Source organism: Monodelphis domestica, chromosome 2 (genome assembly GCF_027887165.1).
Source record: "Monodelphis domestica isolate mMonDom1 chromosome 2, mMonDom1.pri, whole genome shotgun sequence".
In the NCBI taxonomy this organism is placed as follows: Eukaryota; Metazoa; Chordata; class Mammalia; order Didelphimorphia; family Didelphidae; genus Monodelphis; species Monodelphis domestica.
Genome location: NC_077228.1, coordinates 396079570 through 396097642, shown reverse-complemented (window position 1 = coordinate 396097642; position 18073 = coordinate 396079570). Strand labels below are relative to the sequence as shown.

General features: G+C 37.0%; 1 protein-coding gene across 1 annotated transcript in view; it reads right to left on the bottom strand.

Annotated features, from left to right (window-relative positions):
• Positions 1-15423, bottom strand: part of RNF217 (ring finger protein 217) — a 169612-nt gene extending 154189 nt beyond the window's left edge. The window contains exon 1 of the mRNA XM_007484506.2: positions 14563-15423. Within this exon, the coding sequence (XP_007484568.1) occupies positions 14563-15417 (855 nt within the window). The 5' untranslated portion in view covers positions 15418-15423. The remainder of the gene's footprint in view (positions 1-14562) is intronic.
• Positions 15424-18073: the final 2650 nt, after the last annotated feature.

The following is an 18073-nucleotide window of genomic DNA, read 5'->3' as shown; positions in this document are numbered from 1 at the left end:
TTACAGGAGCCAAGAAAAAGGTCATATACCCTTTTGCTTCATATACACACTGATCTTCAACCAGAACCAGGAAAAGATTTCTCACTCCATCATATTACATTGTTATATAATCAAATGACTAATTATTTAAAGAGCAACTGTTTCCCTAAACCAAATCATCCTACCATCCCATATTATCTAGTAGGTTCATTTCTTATTTGAAAAGCTGTTTACCTTTACCTTGATATTTTACTTTTCATTAATGATTAATAATATATAGAGAGCTATTTAATAAAAATCTATTAAGTTTCTACTACGTATAGACTACTATGCAGGAGCCAAAGATATGTAATAGAATCTAATTTCAAGAAATCTACAATTTAAAAAATATAACACTCATTCCCATTTAAAATATTTGAAAGCATAGATATACACTATAATCTCAGGAGTACAAGGATGCCCATTATCACCAATATCATTTAATATTGTATTAAAATGTGAGCAATAGCAATAAGAAAAGAAACTGAAGATACAAGAATGAGCAAAGAGGAAATAAAACCCTTCGTAGGTAATATGATGACATGCAATATATAAAATCTTGGAGATTGAACTAAAAGTTAACTGAAATTATCAATAATTTAAGCAAAGAAGTAGGCATAAAATAAACCCATATGAATCATCAGCATATCATTAATAATGCCCTGAAAGAAGAGATAGTAAGAGATAACACATTTAAATTAACCATAGAGTAAAATACCTAGGAATATAAGCCAAAACTATATGAATATAATTACAAAATACTTTTTATACAAATAAAGTCAGGTTTAAATAACAGGAGAAATATTAATTGTTCAGAGGTGGGCAAAGCCAATAAATTTAAAATGAAAATCCAACCTATACCATGCTACTTATTCAATAACATTATTTGAATTATCAAATATTTTATTGAACTAGAAAAAAATAATAAAATTCATTTGGAAAAACAAAATGTCAAGAATATCAAAGGAAATTTAAAAATATTAGTAAAGGAGGTCTAGTAGTACAGATTTCAAACCATATTATAAAGTAGCAACTATCAAAACTATCTGGTATTGGCTAAGAAATAGAAAAGTAGATCAGTGGAAAAGAATAGACATACAACAAATAATAAAAAAGATTATAGTAACTTTCTGTTTCACAAAGTTAAGATGCAAGTCTTTGGAATAAGAATTCATTATCTGGTAAAAATTGTTGGGAAAACTGGAAAGCAGTTTGACAAAAACTAGATATACACCAGTATCATGCAACATTTACTGAGATATAAGATCAAAATGGATACCTGATTTAGGTTTAAAGAGAGATTCTGTAAACAAATGAAAAGAGGGAACATACTACCTATTAGAATTATGGATAGAAGAAAAATTTATGAATAAACCAAGACTTGTGAACTTATAAAGCATTGAGTAAACAGATAATTTTGGATACATTAAATTAATAAGTTTGGGTACAAATAAAAGTAATGTAGCCAAGATAAGAATGAAAGTAAAATATTGGAAAAAAATACATAAACAGTTACTTGGATAGAAGTCTCATATCTAAAATATAGAGAACTCAGTCAAATATATTACAATATGAACCATTCCCCAATTGATAAATGGTCAAAAGATATGAATAAACAGTCTTTTTGGATAAAGTAATCAAAGCATTCTCTCTCTCTTCGTATATGTGTGTAAATATATATGAAAAAATTCTCAATTATTGATAAGAGGAATAGAAATCAAAACATCTCTGGGAAATCATCTCACACATATAAGATTGGCTAGAAGGATGGGCAAAATGACAAATGTTGGAGGGGGGCACTAATACACTGCTAGTGGAACTGGGAATTGATCTAACTATTTTGGAGAGCAATCTGGAATTATACTGAGTTATAAAACTCAGTATACCTTCTGAGTCAGTAATACTACTATTATGTTTATTTCATAAGATGGTCCAGGAAAATGGGCCAGAAACTATATGTTCTAAAATATTTACAGTAACTCTTTTTGTGGTAGCAAAGAAGCAGAAACTGATGGAATGTTTATCAGTTGGGGACTGGTTTAACAAGTTGTGGCATATGATTGCCATGGAATACTATTGTGCTATAAGAAATGACAAACAAGATGATTACCAAAATCCAGGACTTACATGAAGTGATAAAAAGTGAAGTGAGTAGAGCCAGGAGAATATCATATACTATAACAATAATAATGTATGATGATCAACTGTGAATTACTTAACTATTATCAACAAAGCAAAGATCCAGGACAACTCTAAGGGACTCATGATTAAAAAAGATATTCACCGCCAGAAAAGGAAGAGTCTGAATGCAGATTGAAACATACCATTCTTCAATTTATTTCCTTCATGATTTTTTCTCTAGTATAAGCAATATGTGTCTTGTTTTACAACACAATGAGAAAGGAAATATATATTATAATAAATGTACAATTTGTATCATATTACCTGCCTTCTTGGGGAGGAGGCAGCTGTGGAAGGAGGGGGAAAAAAAGAATGAGGCATAGAATTTTGGACATAGCTAATATAAGAATTTGTTTCTCTTGGATAAGCATATTTATTATAATTTATTGTGTATTTTATATCAAATTATATGTATTATGTTATTGTCGTGTTACATGTTATATTATGTTAAATATAAAAATTAAAAATAAAAATAAAGAGATTAGACTGTTAGCCAAAAAAAAAGAAGAAGGAATTTGGAAGGAGGCAGCCCATTGTTAAGTATGGGAAATGATGTATGCAGAGAGAGGATAATTTTAACAGTGCAGGTAAAGTGTAGTTCATTTTGTCTGGAAAATATCATAAATGAAGGCAAGAAGTATGACCTAAGGCTGCAACAGTAGATCAAAGGCAATCTATAGAGGGCCCTGAATGCCAGGACAAGGAATGTAAAGTATGTTTAATAAAAAGTATGCATTAAGAATACTAGATTTAGGAAAACCAGTTAGGAAGTTATTAACAATTCTCAGTTCAAGAAAAGATGGAAACTTGCATTAGGATGATTCCAAATGAGTGAGATGAGAAGACTCTAAGACTATAGACATGGAATCAAAAAGACTTCCCATTGTGTTGGACAAATGTGTGAGAAAAGAAGAAGACACAAAAATATTTTGAAGAATATGTACTTATAATGACTGAAAAGTTGATGGTAGCATCAATAGAAATAAGAAAGAGGAAGTTAGGTCCAGGAGGAAAACATAAAACACCATGAGTCTAACATCAATTTTGTTAAACAATTCCTATTATCTCTAAAATGACATTTGTTTTGTGATTATGTAGAAGTAATGAAAAAGTGAGGCAACAGACATTACAAAGTTGAACAACATAAAAATCAAATGGAAAACACAAGCATATTTAAAGCTGAATTGAAAGTGTCACCAGGAAGGTAAAGACTTGAAATGGCTTGGAGATTTTTAGTCACAGTGAAAGTATTCTTCCTAAGTCTTATAAAGATTTTGAAATAAAGAAAGATGGAACTGCTGAAACAATACACTACTCCTTACAAATATGCAGCATTTTGTAGTCAATTTACAAAGGAAAATGTTTCCTTCCCTGGCAGCAGTTTTTATGTAAATCTTATTTAAAGGTGGATGAATCATTATTAAATGATTCAAAACCAGACTAAATGTACTTGCCAAAGTGAATAATGGTACAGAAGCACGAAGTACTAATTAGGATTATTTTGGTTAAAAGACTGAAAAAAATCACCTACATACTGTATAGTGTAGAGAAGCATATACTTGGAATCAGAGGACTGGGACTTCTAATCCTCAGGGAATGTTATTTATTATTCATGGGACCCTGGGCAAATTGCTTAATCTCTCTGAGCCTTAGTTTCACCTTTTATGAAGTGTGAATAATACTATTTTCAAAACCTAAAATAACAGGGTTTTAAGGAGGAAAGTACCTTGTAAACTTCAAGATGCTATACCAATGAGAGCTTTTATTTTTTTAAATACATAGAGAACCCAAGTTAAATAACAAAGTAAAAAAGTCCACTACTTTCTATTACTACCCAGATACTTAGGTAAAATAGAGAAAGTACAGTTTTAGAGTTGCCTAGAGCATTCAAAGATTAAATGACTTGCCGGAGCCCATACAGAAAGTTCTTATCACAGGTAGGATAAAACCCAGGTCTTTCTGGTTTTAAGCCTCTTTCAGCTTATTTTATCATGTCAATCTCTATATCATTAATGATCAGCTTGGAAGTCCCTAGGAACACCTCCAAAGGACGAAGAACACACAGTACCCAGATGATGACAAGCATTCAGATGGACAACTCATTGCTATTGTTCAAATTATATCAATCTTATCAAGATACTGAAGATGAGCCGGGCCCCAAACTGAACAGAAGATCAGGTTGGATGATTTGGGTAACTAGAGCACCTTCATTAATATCAAACTGTTTTCTGCTCAAAATAACAGAAGATGTGGAACAGTCAAAAGAGGACTGAAGATAGAGTCAGAAGATATGATCTGAATCCTAGTTCAGTCAATAATAGCCAGACATAAGTGTTGGGGATACAAATATCCCCCCAAAATTAAATATTTATTAAGCATCTACTATGGGGCCAGGCACTGCATTAAGTGCTGAAAAGATAGTCCTCATGGGCCTAAATCTAACATGAGAAGACAACACATAAAAGGAGCTAAAGGGAATGGGAGTAATACACCTAACAAAAGCCATGGTGGATAAGTCGGAGAAATCCAAAAGTAGTCTAGTCTACTGTGAATGATTTAACTATTATCAGCAATGCAAGGTTCCAGAACAACTACAAGGGACTCATGATGAAAAAAGCTATCCACCATCATAGAAGGAACTGATGGAATCTGAATGCAGATTGAAGCAAAAAGACATTTTTTACTTCATTTCCTTCATGAGTTTTTTTTCCTACTATAAGCAATATATGGTCTTCTTTTACAACATGACAAACATGGAAATACATATTGAATGATATCTCATTGTGTAACTTATACCTTATTTTCTGTTGTCTCAAGAAGAAGGGAGGGAGAGAACAAGAATTGCAAAATGTCAGAAAAGAATTATTATCAATTTTATCTAAGTATAATATGGTAAAATATACAATTAAAAAAACAACAAAACAAAAGTAGTACAGTCAGGTGAGAAATGAGATATTTTGAGCCAAGCTCCATCCTTAAATGTAGATTTTGGAGTTCATGGCTCTACCCTTCAATCAGACAGATGGAGAGTGACTAATAGGATTTTTCCCCTGAGGATTTTCTATTTTTAATATTTTCCCCCTAGATTACATGTAAATGTAATTTTTAATAATAATTTTTTGACATACTAAAATCCATGTTCTCTCTCCCTCCCACTGAATCCCCCTCCCCAAGACTGCAGGTAATATGACACAGGCTATTAATGTGTTATCATACAATACATATTTGTTGTGAAAGAAGACCCATCACCTACAGTAAAGAAAAATCCAAAGAAAATAAAGTGAAGAATATTATGGTTCAATCTGCATTCAAACTGTTTCTTCTGGATCCTTGCACTGCTGATAATAATGAAGTCATTCACAGCTGATCATCAGACATTATTGTTATGACTGTCTGCAACTTTCTTTTGGTTCTGCTTACTTCACTTTGCATCACTTCATATGTTTTTCCAGGTTTTTTGTGATTGTCTTGTTCATCATTTCTTAGGGCATAATCATATTCCATGACAATCATATGCCACATCTTGTTTAGCCATTCCCCAATTGATGGAAATCTCTTCAGTTTCTAGTTCTTTGCCACTATGAAAAGAGCAGCTATAAATATTTTTGTACTCATAGGCTATTTCTCTTTTTGTTTCCCCCTATCTTTCATCTCTTTGGAATACAGACCTGGTAGAATTATTGCTGGGTCAAAGGATATGCACAGACCCTTTGGGGATGGTTCCAGATTGCTCTCCAGAATGGTTGTAACTGTTCACAGCTTTACTAACAGTGTATTAATGTCCCAATTTTTCTACACCTTCTCCAACATTTATAATCTCCTTTTTTTTTTAATACTACTCAGTGTAATAGGTAAGAAGTGGTATCTCAGAGTCATTTTAATTTGCATTTCTCTAATCAATAGTGATTTGGAAATGTTTTTCATATGACTAAAGATAGTTTTAATTTCTTCATCTGAGAACTGCCTGTTCATATCCTTTGACCATTTGTCATCTGGGGAAAGAATGATGAGATCTTGCAGGTGGATGAATTTCTTCCAATAATGAGGTTCCTGAAGCAAGATGGAAAAGTCAAATAAATCTCAAAATAGTGCAGGCAAATGAGAGATGAGAAAGATGATATTTACTACCTATGTTATCATGGGGAGGTCACTTAATTTCTCTGGGTTGCAATTTCCTACTCTGTAATATGAGAGGTTTTAATAAGATTATCTATAAGCTCTCTTCCAACTCTAAATCTTTTGATTCCATCTGCTTAATGGCAGTATTGCCAGTGATGTCTACTGGCTATAAATTATGGAGAACCAATATCTCAGGAGAATAAACATTTTAGTGGATGCAACAGGAATAGAGAGGCACATAGTTACCACCAATTGTTAATAAATTTGGAGAAAGACCTCTAATATGTTAGTTAGATCCTCAATAAGAAGACATGGAAAAAATCTCACAGGTTGAAAAGGTATAAAAAGGTTGAGATGTCCACCAAACAGAGGGAAACCTAATCCATGACAGTGTAGATTCATTGAGAATGCTCCTCTGACTGACTAAACCACTGTCCCCCAAACTTCTGGGAGTGATGAGTAAGTCTTCTCCGGGTTTATGTGGAAAACAAGGGGTATGTCCATTTTCTCTATTAAAAAAAAGAGGCAAAGAAATATTTTCTCTCCTTCTTTGATCAGTTTCATCCTATGGAGTTGAAACAGGAAGATTAAGCTGGTCATTGGTCTAAATGGGAAGAAAAGTTACTAAGAAAGGTAATATTTTATTTCTTACACTAACTAGGACAAAGCATGTCAAATGACAGAGAAATATTAAAATTTTACTTTGAAATAAAACTTTTCATTCTACTGTCTATTTTTTGGCCTTTGTAAATAAAAAAATGCAGTGTCGTTGACTGATGCGTTAATCCTTAAAGGTATTCTAAATTCCAGTCCAAGTGTTAACTCAGAAAATAAGAAATGGAAAGGAAAATTAAAAGATACAGCTCAAATACGCAAAGGAAAGGGCCTCTTATCCCATGTTTTATTAATACTATTACCATTGTTTTAGGGGCCAATTTCCTGAAAGTCAAGAGTTATTTTAAAATATGCAGTTCTTAATGGTTCCTGAATTTTCATTTTTAAAAGATAAAACTTGATTCAAGAAGAGTTATTCAGTTGTACTGGAAGAAAACAATTAACCTGAGTACTAATGATGACAATAAAAAGCAAGAATAATTAAAATTTTTCAATATCTATCAAATCACCTCATTTTTTCTGAATGATCCAAAATAAACTTGCCCCCTTCAAATCTTTCAGGGAATTAGAAGAAAAACAAGTTCTTTAAAACAAAATGCTACAGATAAATTAATACAGAACAAATGGAAATTGCCACATTTTAAAATAGTACCTATCTCAATGACTGCTTCAGCCTATAGTAAATTCTCTTTTTAACTAATTTATTTGGCAACTGTTTATTGTTGTTTTATTTTCCCAACTATTGATTATATTTCTATTTGTACATGTTCTATATTGTTCCAGCTAGATGGTCCCAGGCCTAAGGGAGCTTAAGTCTTACACTTCTTCAGGTCTTTTAACAGTGTCTATCACAGCACTTCATACATAACAAAAAATAGTACAGTTACTCAATAAATACTGACAGTCATATTATATGTTGTCTTAAGAGTATGAACATGACAGAAAATAAATATTTCATAACTTCAAAAGGTTGCATAAGAAATATTTCCTATGTGTCCATATAAGAAATTTAATTTCAATACATTTATTGCTTAACATGGACTCTATACAGGGCATAAAGAGAGGCAGCTAGATGGCTTAGTGGATAAATGCCAGGTCTGGAAGTAAGAAGATGCATCTTCCTAAATTCAAATCTGGCCTCAGACACTTACCAGTTGTGTGACCATGGGCAAGTCATGTAATACTATTTGTCTCAGTTCCTCATGGGTAAAATGATCTGGAGGAAAAAAAAATGGCAAACTACTCCAATATCTTTGCCAAGAAAACCTGGAATGCAGTCACAAAGAGACATCACAACTGAAAAATGACTAAACAATCACAGCCTTTATGCAACCTATTTAGTGAATTTTGGTAAAACAAACTGTTAGCATTCAGTATCATAAATTTTAACTCAATATATTTCTAGTTGCTACTAAGGAGAATCAGTAGGATACAGCAGAATGAGCACTGGATTTGGGGTCAAAAAAACCTGCTTAGTTTTCAACCCATGCTAGATGTGGACAAATCACTGGACCTCTTCTTTCACATATAAAATGGACTAAACATTGGGCTAGATGATCTCAGCTTCCTTCCACAACTAACTTTTGATAGATTTCAGGATCTGATCTTGCAGAAACAAAATTTATAAATGTTTTCCTGCTCAGTTTTTAAAAAGTATTCCAAAGATGACAAAAGCAACTAAAAAAAATGCAGAAACAACTAAGTGGAGGAAACTAGCCATGTTGTTGAAAGTAGCAACAATGTAGTCAAAATAGCAATAAAAACATGCAGACTGTGAGCATAAATATTGATCACATTTTTGAAGCCAAATGGAAGGAGGCAAAAGATGTAAGCAGTAAAGACCTCTCATATCAAGTACTCTAACAGCTGCTATAGAATGTATGTGTGTATGTTTTATAATTTTGCCTCCAACAAAAAAATGATCCAAACATATCTGATACAATGATTACTGGTGTTCCCTAAATGACAAAAGCTCCAAGAAACAATTTGCTTCAAAAGGAGAAAGAAATCTCTGTCTAGCTGAGATCCTGGGGTAGGGTGAAGGCTTGTTGAGATTATGGGTCTGTGATAGTGGATTCCAAGTCTAATTACATATTCATGTAAACAAAGGGATTCTCAACTCCCTAAGTAGGAGATCCATGAAGTAGACACACCTTAAAATCCTTTCAAACTATAAAATTATTATTTCTATTTAGAGTAAGAGAATAAAATAACAAGGAGTAAAGCATATCCTTAAGCCAGTTCTCTTACTCCATTCCTAAACCTAGTTAAGAAAGAACAGTTGGTCAAATAAGAACAAATTAAAGTGAGAGTAAACTGTAAGATTTTTTCTTCTCTTAATTTGGGGTCTATGAACTTTTTTTAAAATTGGTTTCCTTTGTAATCTTTTGCATTTTATTTTACACATTTTCAAACATTATTGTCAGAGATGCATATGAAATAGGAATTTATACAATGCTTTTAGGTTTGCAAAGAGTCTTAGAAATATCATCTCATTTAAATTCACAATAACTTTGGGATGTCACAACAACCCCAGGTGCTATTGTTATTCCCATTTTAGAGATGAGTACATTGTGGCAGATAGAGGTTATATGATCACAGAGCTGGATCTGGGGCTGGATATAAACTCAGGTCTCTCTGAGCTCCAAGTCAATCATTCTGTCCAATGTGCTACCATATAAAGGTACAGCACCCTGTCTGGATCAGTTTACAATTCCAGATAGCTGATGGGACATGAAAAGCATGAGCAGGCTCTCCACATAATGCTTGCTTATCTTGGGTAAAGTTTCAGCAGAGAATAAGAACACACCTTACAGAAATCAAAATCACTATCTACCTCCTAAAAAAGCTAAGTCTATTAAATTCACAAAGGGGAAAAAAGGAAAAAAGAAAGAAACAAAGGATGAGTTGGAGTGGGGGGGAAAGGATGAGAAAGAAAATGAGGTCAGTAGATAATAGTGAGTAAGAAAGAGCACAAATGTGAATATGAAAGAGAAAGGAAGGCAAAAGATATAACTCAAAAATTAGTGCAAAATATCTCAAAAACTCAATTATGATCTTGCGATCATCGTATTAATTTTTATTTTACAAAGGATAAGAATTGGTTTTATTTTTCACTATTTCAAGGATATCAAAGCTGCACCTCATGTGAGGTAGATGAATTGACTTGAGTATGTTATGTATGAATGAGATAGCTTTTAAAGTCTGTATTGACATAATAGTATCTATAAATATTCTCGTTGCCATAAAACTTAAAAGACAATATGTCTTAAATTACATTTTTATTCAAGTGGCATTGGATGACCTAGGGATGAGTAATAGGATACCCAATCTTTCATCTCTAGGTTATTGATACTAGGGTGTCCCCCTAGTAGTCATTTTTAGACATCACTATTCAGCAGCTATTTTTGTTTACAATATGTTTAAGAAATATGCTGTGTATTGCTTGTACTTGCTACACAGGTGTATGTTATAATTCACAGCCATCTGCCAATCCAGGGGACTCCTCAACTGAAAGGTAAAAGACTAGCAGCTGCTAAAGGCCAGCTTTTAAAAGCTTTTTCAGCATTTCTAATTCTCTTCCTTCTTTACCCAAATAGTTAATAGTTCAATCTTAAAGTTAATATTTATAATTCAAACTCTAAACCATGTCACAGAATTTCCCTATGTCCTTATCCAAACAAGGTGATTTGGTACATCTTTGAAGCAATATTCCTTCATTTGGACTTTTGTCAATTACCATAACTAAAAAGTCTCTCATTCTTTCAATGTGGACATTCCTTCCCCACAAAAGAAGTTGTCTTAATGAGTTCCTGTAACAAAAAATAAATAAAATTGATCCCTCTATGTCCAAATTTCGGATTATGACTATCTCTGACCTTAGTTAGACTCATTATAAACTGACAGACATAATCAGGCTCATACTGTGGGTTAGTTGGACATGTCAGAACTTCAGCTTTGTCATAAATTTGGAGAACCCATGTTCACCACCAAACCACAATGATATACTAGCAATGCAAAAAAAAAAAACTGAGAAAAGTTTTGAAATCTGAACAAGCTAGTTTTAGCTATAATGAGCATGTAAATAAGGAAAAGATTTTTCAACCTAAGTTCAAGATGGCAAACCTATGTCATGTGTGTAAAATATGGCATGCAGAGACCTACCTCTCTGTGGGTACATGCCCTGTCCCCATCTGACTTCCCAGCCTCCCCTGTCCCCTCCCTGGGACTCCTCCTTTGCTTTCAAGATCTAAACCTCCTTATGAGGAGCCTACTCTGAGTCCCAAGGAGGGCTCCTATGCCAAGATCCCCACACCTTCTGTGGGGCCATCAAGACCTGACTGCAACAACTCCCACCTTCATCAGAGTTTTATTGAGTGCACAGGTGCAGGCTTGCTAAAGGGAAAGAAACTCCAAGACTGGGGGGAGCATGAGGCCCCCTAGCAATGCTGCCCTCACCTAGAAGACCTCAGGCCAGGGGGACTGCAGCCAGACCAGAATCAGTGGTAAAGCAATTCTTATAAGCCCAGACCTGACCAGAATCCAGATCAGGATTAGCTCCCCCACAGGATGATTTTGTTTTTAAAAAAGGGAAGCTCCTCTTATTCTAGAACCCTATTTAAACTGACTCTCCTCCCCTCAACTGAATGGTGACAAGTCTTGCTGGTCCTAGAATCTCTCTCACCTGGCTTTTCCTGAAGGGAGATGCCTAAGGTGGTCAACAACACACTGAAAAGTAGACCCTCCTCCATATAGGATAGGGGTGTGGGGCTGGGGTGCCTCTAGGCAACTTGGGGTGGGCACAGCATTTGCTCTCTAGAAGGTTCTAAAAGGTTCACCATCACTGCTCTCAGTAATTCTTACTTAAATTTAATAAAAGCTGTCCAATTAGAAGAATTCTACAACTTAAAAGTGAAATCACAAAAAAAGATCTTGGAGACTATAAGCCCCTCTTTACTGATGTCATTTCCAAACAACCATATGCATGGATGAAGGCATCATCATTAATAATTTTTATAAAGAAGTATATTTGAACCAGTTTTAGTATAACAATCCTTCTGTGGCTGAGTCAGGTTCCTTGTTTCACAAAATAATATCTACTAAAATACAAACAACTGACTTACAGTCTCCTCAGTTCACCTTCTCAAAATGCATTCAAGAATTGGCTGTTCCAATTATACTGCCAAGCAATTTCTCTCTAAAGTCTCTATCTGCATTCTCTCTCCAGGGATGGTTTTTCTGGCACAGTGCTACACAGAGTTACCTAGGGCAATAACAATTGTGTTTTGAAAAAAAATTATATTACATTTTAAATCATGATGTCATGATATTGAAGCATAGTCTAAATTGCCACTGTTAAAGAGTTGGAATGTTGATCAAAACCAGCCTCCAGTCATTCACCACAGAATGAGCCTTTGGAACTAAGGGAAGTCACAAAATGCAAGCTCATTTCTTCTGAATTTGTAGGTTGCCTTTCAAAGAAGTTGCTATCTCCCTCAGGAAAGATAGCATTGATCTAACCAGGATATATATATTTTTTTTTCCTAAAGTTTTCATAAAATGTTTAACAGGTACTCTGTAATATTTTCCTTCTACTAAAAACTCTCTTAAATAATATATTGGGCATCTGGCCAAAGGAAATTCACAAAGGAAATGAGGAGTAAAATGACTAATGATGACTAATTCAAAATCTTTTATATTTTACAGATTGCTAAAGACCTACAAATTCAGGCTATAATCTTGCTTCATCTCAGAAGTTCAGATGCAATGTAAGGCCTCATAAGATGCAAAAACTGATAAGTTTCATGAAAGTAGGTACTAGAATTAGCATCTCCTCCAGTTGCTACCACTGTGTATGTTAGTTGTTTAATAAATGTTTGTTGAACTGAGAGTTCTAAGTACTGAAAGAAATGGTCAAGGTGTAGACAGTAAATACACACCATACTATAGCAAGAGATTGGTGGCTGAGTGTTGTCACTCAGCTGAGAGCTACTTTGGCTATGATACTGCTCAGTGTAAATATAATACTAAGATGGAAAAATGGGAGAATTTGTTTTCCAAAAACAATTGTTAATGTGTTTCAATGACTTGTTCTGCCTATGCCTATATGGTAGGAAAACTGTCCTTAGGGCAAGAATAGGTAAATCAAATACCTTCTTTTGAACCAGTATTAAATTTCCATCAACATCGATATCTAATCATATAATTTCTGGTTGCTCAGAGATCTTATTTAATCATCAGAAAAGAACCTCCTGGTCTTCAGTTCCTCATCTGTAAAATGAGGGGGGTTAGATTAGATGGCCTTTGAGGTCCTTCCAACTCTTTATAATTCTATGATCTTGTTTTTTGCATACCCCAAAAATAAAATGCCAGTTTTGTAAAATGAAAATAACTGGGATGGAAAAAAGATCTGGAAAGTGTTGATTAGATTTAATAATCTCAATTTATTAATAAAGAGAGAAAGCAAATACAGGCATACATATTAGTATGCTTTAATTCCTATTATTAAAAGAAACAAATTAATTTTTTACCTTCAGTAAAAATTTCAGGCTACATTTTCAATTTGTAATTTTCCAGGAAATTCCATTTTTAATGAAATGTATAATTCAGGACTGTATTCAATTATTTTTGCATAATGAACACCCATGGTGCTATGATACTTCTAGGCATTACTCCTAGTGAAACTGTACTGTAAGTGATCAACACTGATTGTTCTACTCTACCAACAAAAAGCATACATTCCAAACCAGTTAATAAAACCTCACAAAGATAACTAGCAGACATTACTACTGCAATACCAATTCTGAATATAGCATAAAGATAAATCAAAATCCTTTGTACTAGTTTGGTTCCTCAAGTGCTGGCCAAGTTATTATTTGGCTAACATTCCATTCTGCCTACCTAAAATTTCCTCTGTGTTTTCAATTGGACACAGTATATGTGTAATGTTGCCATGTGACCATAAAAGGGTTTCCACATTTTATTCACAAGTAATTGTGTATGAATGGGCAAATTGTCTCTGCAAAGGAGTTGCAAATTTAATTTGTAAGTACATATATTAATTAATGTGAGGAAAGTTATTAGTTACATGAAACAACTTTCTAACATTAAACTTCAAAAGCAGAATACAGAATGTGGAAAGGTTCCCCAGGACTCCTTTGGTATGTTTCTTAAGGATTTTGCTTGGGGCTATTAGTGAAACACTGTGTCTACTTTACTTTGAAAATTGGAAAATAAAAATTAAGCAGACCTTCGTACATAATTCTAAATGGGGACAAAATGTAACCGGCCAGTAAGTTATAAATGGCATTAAATGAGATGTGTTCGGTTATGACTAGTTATCATTGACCTGAAACATTACTGCCTTTGCCTTAAAAGAAACTGAGAGACCATTCATTTTATTCTTGTTTCTTAAGATTGCCATCACAACCTGAAGTGTAGGTTAAAGTCAATTAACCATCAAGCAGAAAGGCCAAGCCAAAATACATTAAAGGGCTAAGATATGAGAATTGAAAAGGAGTCATGGCCGGGGGGGAGGGGGTGTGTGTGTGGAAGAGACAGAGACTGACACTCCGACATATTTTGGAGGATAGAAGAGGCAAGAATGGGGGCCGGATTTTGAGGGGTTACCTGGGAGCTCAGGTAGCGCTTCAGACACTCCTCACATACTGCCTTCTTACAGCAGGTCAGGGGCTTGATAGCTTTATCCTCCAGGCATACCCGACAGCTCAACACGAGAAGGGGGCTATAAGGGTCCCCCAGTCCTCCCAGGCCTGGGTAGGGCGGCGCTCCAATTAGGCTGGCCACGGAAAAAGGCTCGGGAGTCAGGTACAGGTCGAGTTCCACGCTGCTGCCTCCGCCGCCGCCGTCAAAGGCCAAAGGGTCTGAGGTGGGCGTCAAGCCGGGACTAGGGGAGGACGTCGCCGAGGTGGTAGAAGAGGTGGTGGAGGAAGAGACCGCGAGAGGCACCCGGCAGGCCAGAATGTTGGGGGGCGAAGGCTCCTCTTGGGTCGGGGCCTCGGGCAGGTCGTTTTCCACGCAGTACACGGTGCAATAGATGTGCCTTTTGGCTGGCGGGTGGCGGCGCCGGCCAAGCACTTCCAAGACCAGTCCGTCGGGGGTACTGGCCCTCTCTCCTAGCTCGGGCTCCGAAGACCTGTCCCATTCTCCCCTCGACTGTTCTTCCTCCTGCTTCTGCTGCTGTTGCTGCAAAGTTCGGGGATCGAGTGGTCCCGTGGATCCCGCTGCTGTGGGCTGCCCGCGCGCTTTACTCCCCCTCTTTCCATGCTCGGGGGAAGCTCTGCCTCTGCTGCCGCCGCCGCCGCCGCCTGGGTCCGGGGAGGGGGCTCGGGGCCCGGCTGCCCCGCTGCTGTCCCCCTGTGGCTGCCGCGGTCCCGGCTGCTCCTTCCCTACGCCTTCGCCGCTGCCCAGGGATCGCCCCTCAGCAGGACCGTCCGCATTTACTGTGCTCTGCTCCTCGCCCATAGCCGACAGCTGCGTGCGCCGCCGCTGCCCATCCAGCCGCCCGGCCCCGCACCCGGCCCGGGCGGGCAGCTGGGGGCCACCGCTTGCTGAGGCTTCTCTGGCCCCGCTTCTGCTTCCGGGTCCCTCTGGGGCTGGGCAGCACGGAGCTAGCCGCCTCCTCTACCGAGAGTAAGGGCAGCGTCAGCGGCCGGGGCCCCCCACTTGCAGCGCGTCTCCTGGGGCCGGAGTGCAAAGACGAGAGAGCCCGGGCGGCCCTCAGCGGCCCGGCCCACGCCGCCGTGTCCGCCTCTCCCGGGCTGCCTCTGCCCGGTTACCCTTGCTCCGCCTCCACCTCCGCCGCGGGTGGGACTCGGGCGGTAAGCCGCAAGCTCAGAGACTGCCCGCATCCAGCCCCCGCCGCAGCCTGTGGGCACTACGCGCCCGGAGATCGGGCGAGCCTCAGTCTAGAAGGAGGACCCGAGGGGCGGGGACGGGGGCAGGGGTAGGGGCCGGGGCTGGAGCCCTCGGCAGTCACTCCCGAGGCATCGTCCTGGCCCGCTGCTGCCTCCGGGAGCTCCTCCCTAGGTGCATCCTGGCACCGGAGTGGGCGGCGGAGAAGGAGCTGTGCGAAGAGTAGTTGAGCTTGTGACCTGGAGGCGCAATCCGAACACGAGGAGTCTCGGCCCCAATGGGAAGAGGCTGGGAGGAAACACGACCTCCAATCCTCCCCTCCAGCTTCACCTATGGTGCTCTGCTCAGCCAGACCGCCCACTTCTTCCAGTGCACCCCTCCTCAAACGAATACGAAAGCACACACACACACAGAGCAGCTCATTCCAGACACTTGAGAGTGACAGGGGGACGCCACTGTTTTCCAGCAACTGGTAAAACTTAGTATGTTTCTGAGCTTTTTTCCTGAAACAAATATTGGGTACTTAAAAGTTTTGGCTTGACTGGTGCCTATTGGATGCATCCAGTTTGGGGAAGGGGGATGTCTCAAAAGAGAAAGTCCAAGGAGCCAGTCATATCACTCAAAATACTTCACATGATGTGGTTAATTATTCAAGGTGGTATGAATGCAGGAACACTTTCAATGTGGATAATTAAACTCAGAGATGATAGAAAAATGTTTCCACCAACCTGACCACATGTATTACCTAAGAATATTAAAAAGTAATACACTTAATAAAATGAAATACACACAAAGTAATGCTATTTAACTGATTCAGCTCTCTGAGCCTCCATTTCCTTAAATGCAATGGAGATAATAACTACCAGAGGATTGTTGTGAGGATAAAATAAGATTATGTATACAACATGCTTTGCAGAAATTTAAAAGTGATGTATAAGCATGAGCTATCATTTAATTTGGTATTCACTCCTCCTAACCCTTACCTCTTTGACCATTCTTTTTTGTACAGATGGATTTGGTTTTTTTAAAACTTCAAAATGGCAAAAATGGAAATCAAAAGGGATTGATAAACAAGGGATCTTGATAATAAATGTATTATTGGTATTTATTTGGGTTGCATTTTACATACCTACTGTTACAATTTCTAAATAGAATATTTATACTTAGGCTAATATTTATATTTATACATTTAGATTTTTATAGATAACAAGTCCATCAAGATTGTCTAGTCTTCCGTTTTACAGATGAGAAAAAACTGCCCAGGGAAACTTGTCACTTGCCTAGGGTTAGCCATAGTAGGTTACAGGTCTGGTCAACATAACATATCTTTACAGGAAGTATCAGTCACTCAAACCTTGACCTGTTTTATTTTCTTAAAGGCAGTAAAACAACGTTTTGGGGAATCCAATGGTTACTTTTTCATCTTGAAAAATAATTTGATTTGCACATGTATGTGATGTTGAAGTTCTATGAAATGTGGAGGTAAATATAATTGTAAAAAAAGAAAGGTGAAGAAATTGAGGGGAGGAAGGAAGGAAGGAAGGAAGGAAGGAAGGAAGGAAGGAAGGAAGGAAGGAAAGGTGTGGGATAATATTGTTGTCTTCTACTTGCAGTTCTTTTAAAATGCTGAAATTATCTTCTAGCAAATGTATCCCATCATCTACTGCACACCAAAAGGCAAACAAAAACTACATCAGAATTAAAGAATTTCAAATGAACAATTAGCATATTAAAAAACCATTAAGTGCTTACAGAATACAAAGGCAAAAATCAAACAGTTCTTGTTGTGGAGGAGTTTACATTCTAGTGATACAAATAGCATTTACTTATATAGGTATACATGGAAACATAAAGAAATAAAAAATGAGGTAATTTTGTAGTGCAAGTGCAAAGCAAGTAGGAGGGATGGGAGAGTTATCATGCAGAAAATGATGATTGAAAAGGAACCCAATGCTTTGGAGAGGTTAAAATATGGCAGGAAAGTACTGCAAGAGCAGGAAATAGTCAGTGTAAAGTTTCCAGCATGGGGCATAGCATTATATGAGGAATAGCAAGTAGGTCAGTGATGCTAAATCATAGAGAATATAGAGTACAAATAAACTGGAAATGTGAGAAATAGCCAAGTAGTGGAGAATATTAAATATTCCAATAAGAATATTCCAATTCTCCAATAAGAGAAGTTTATATTTGATCACAGAGGTAAGAGAGAACTAGTGAAGCTGGTAGAAGTAGTAGAGTAATATAGTCAGACCTTCATTTTAGAAGA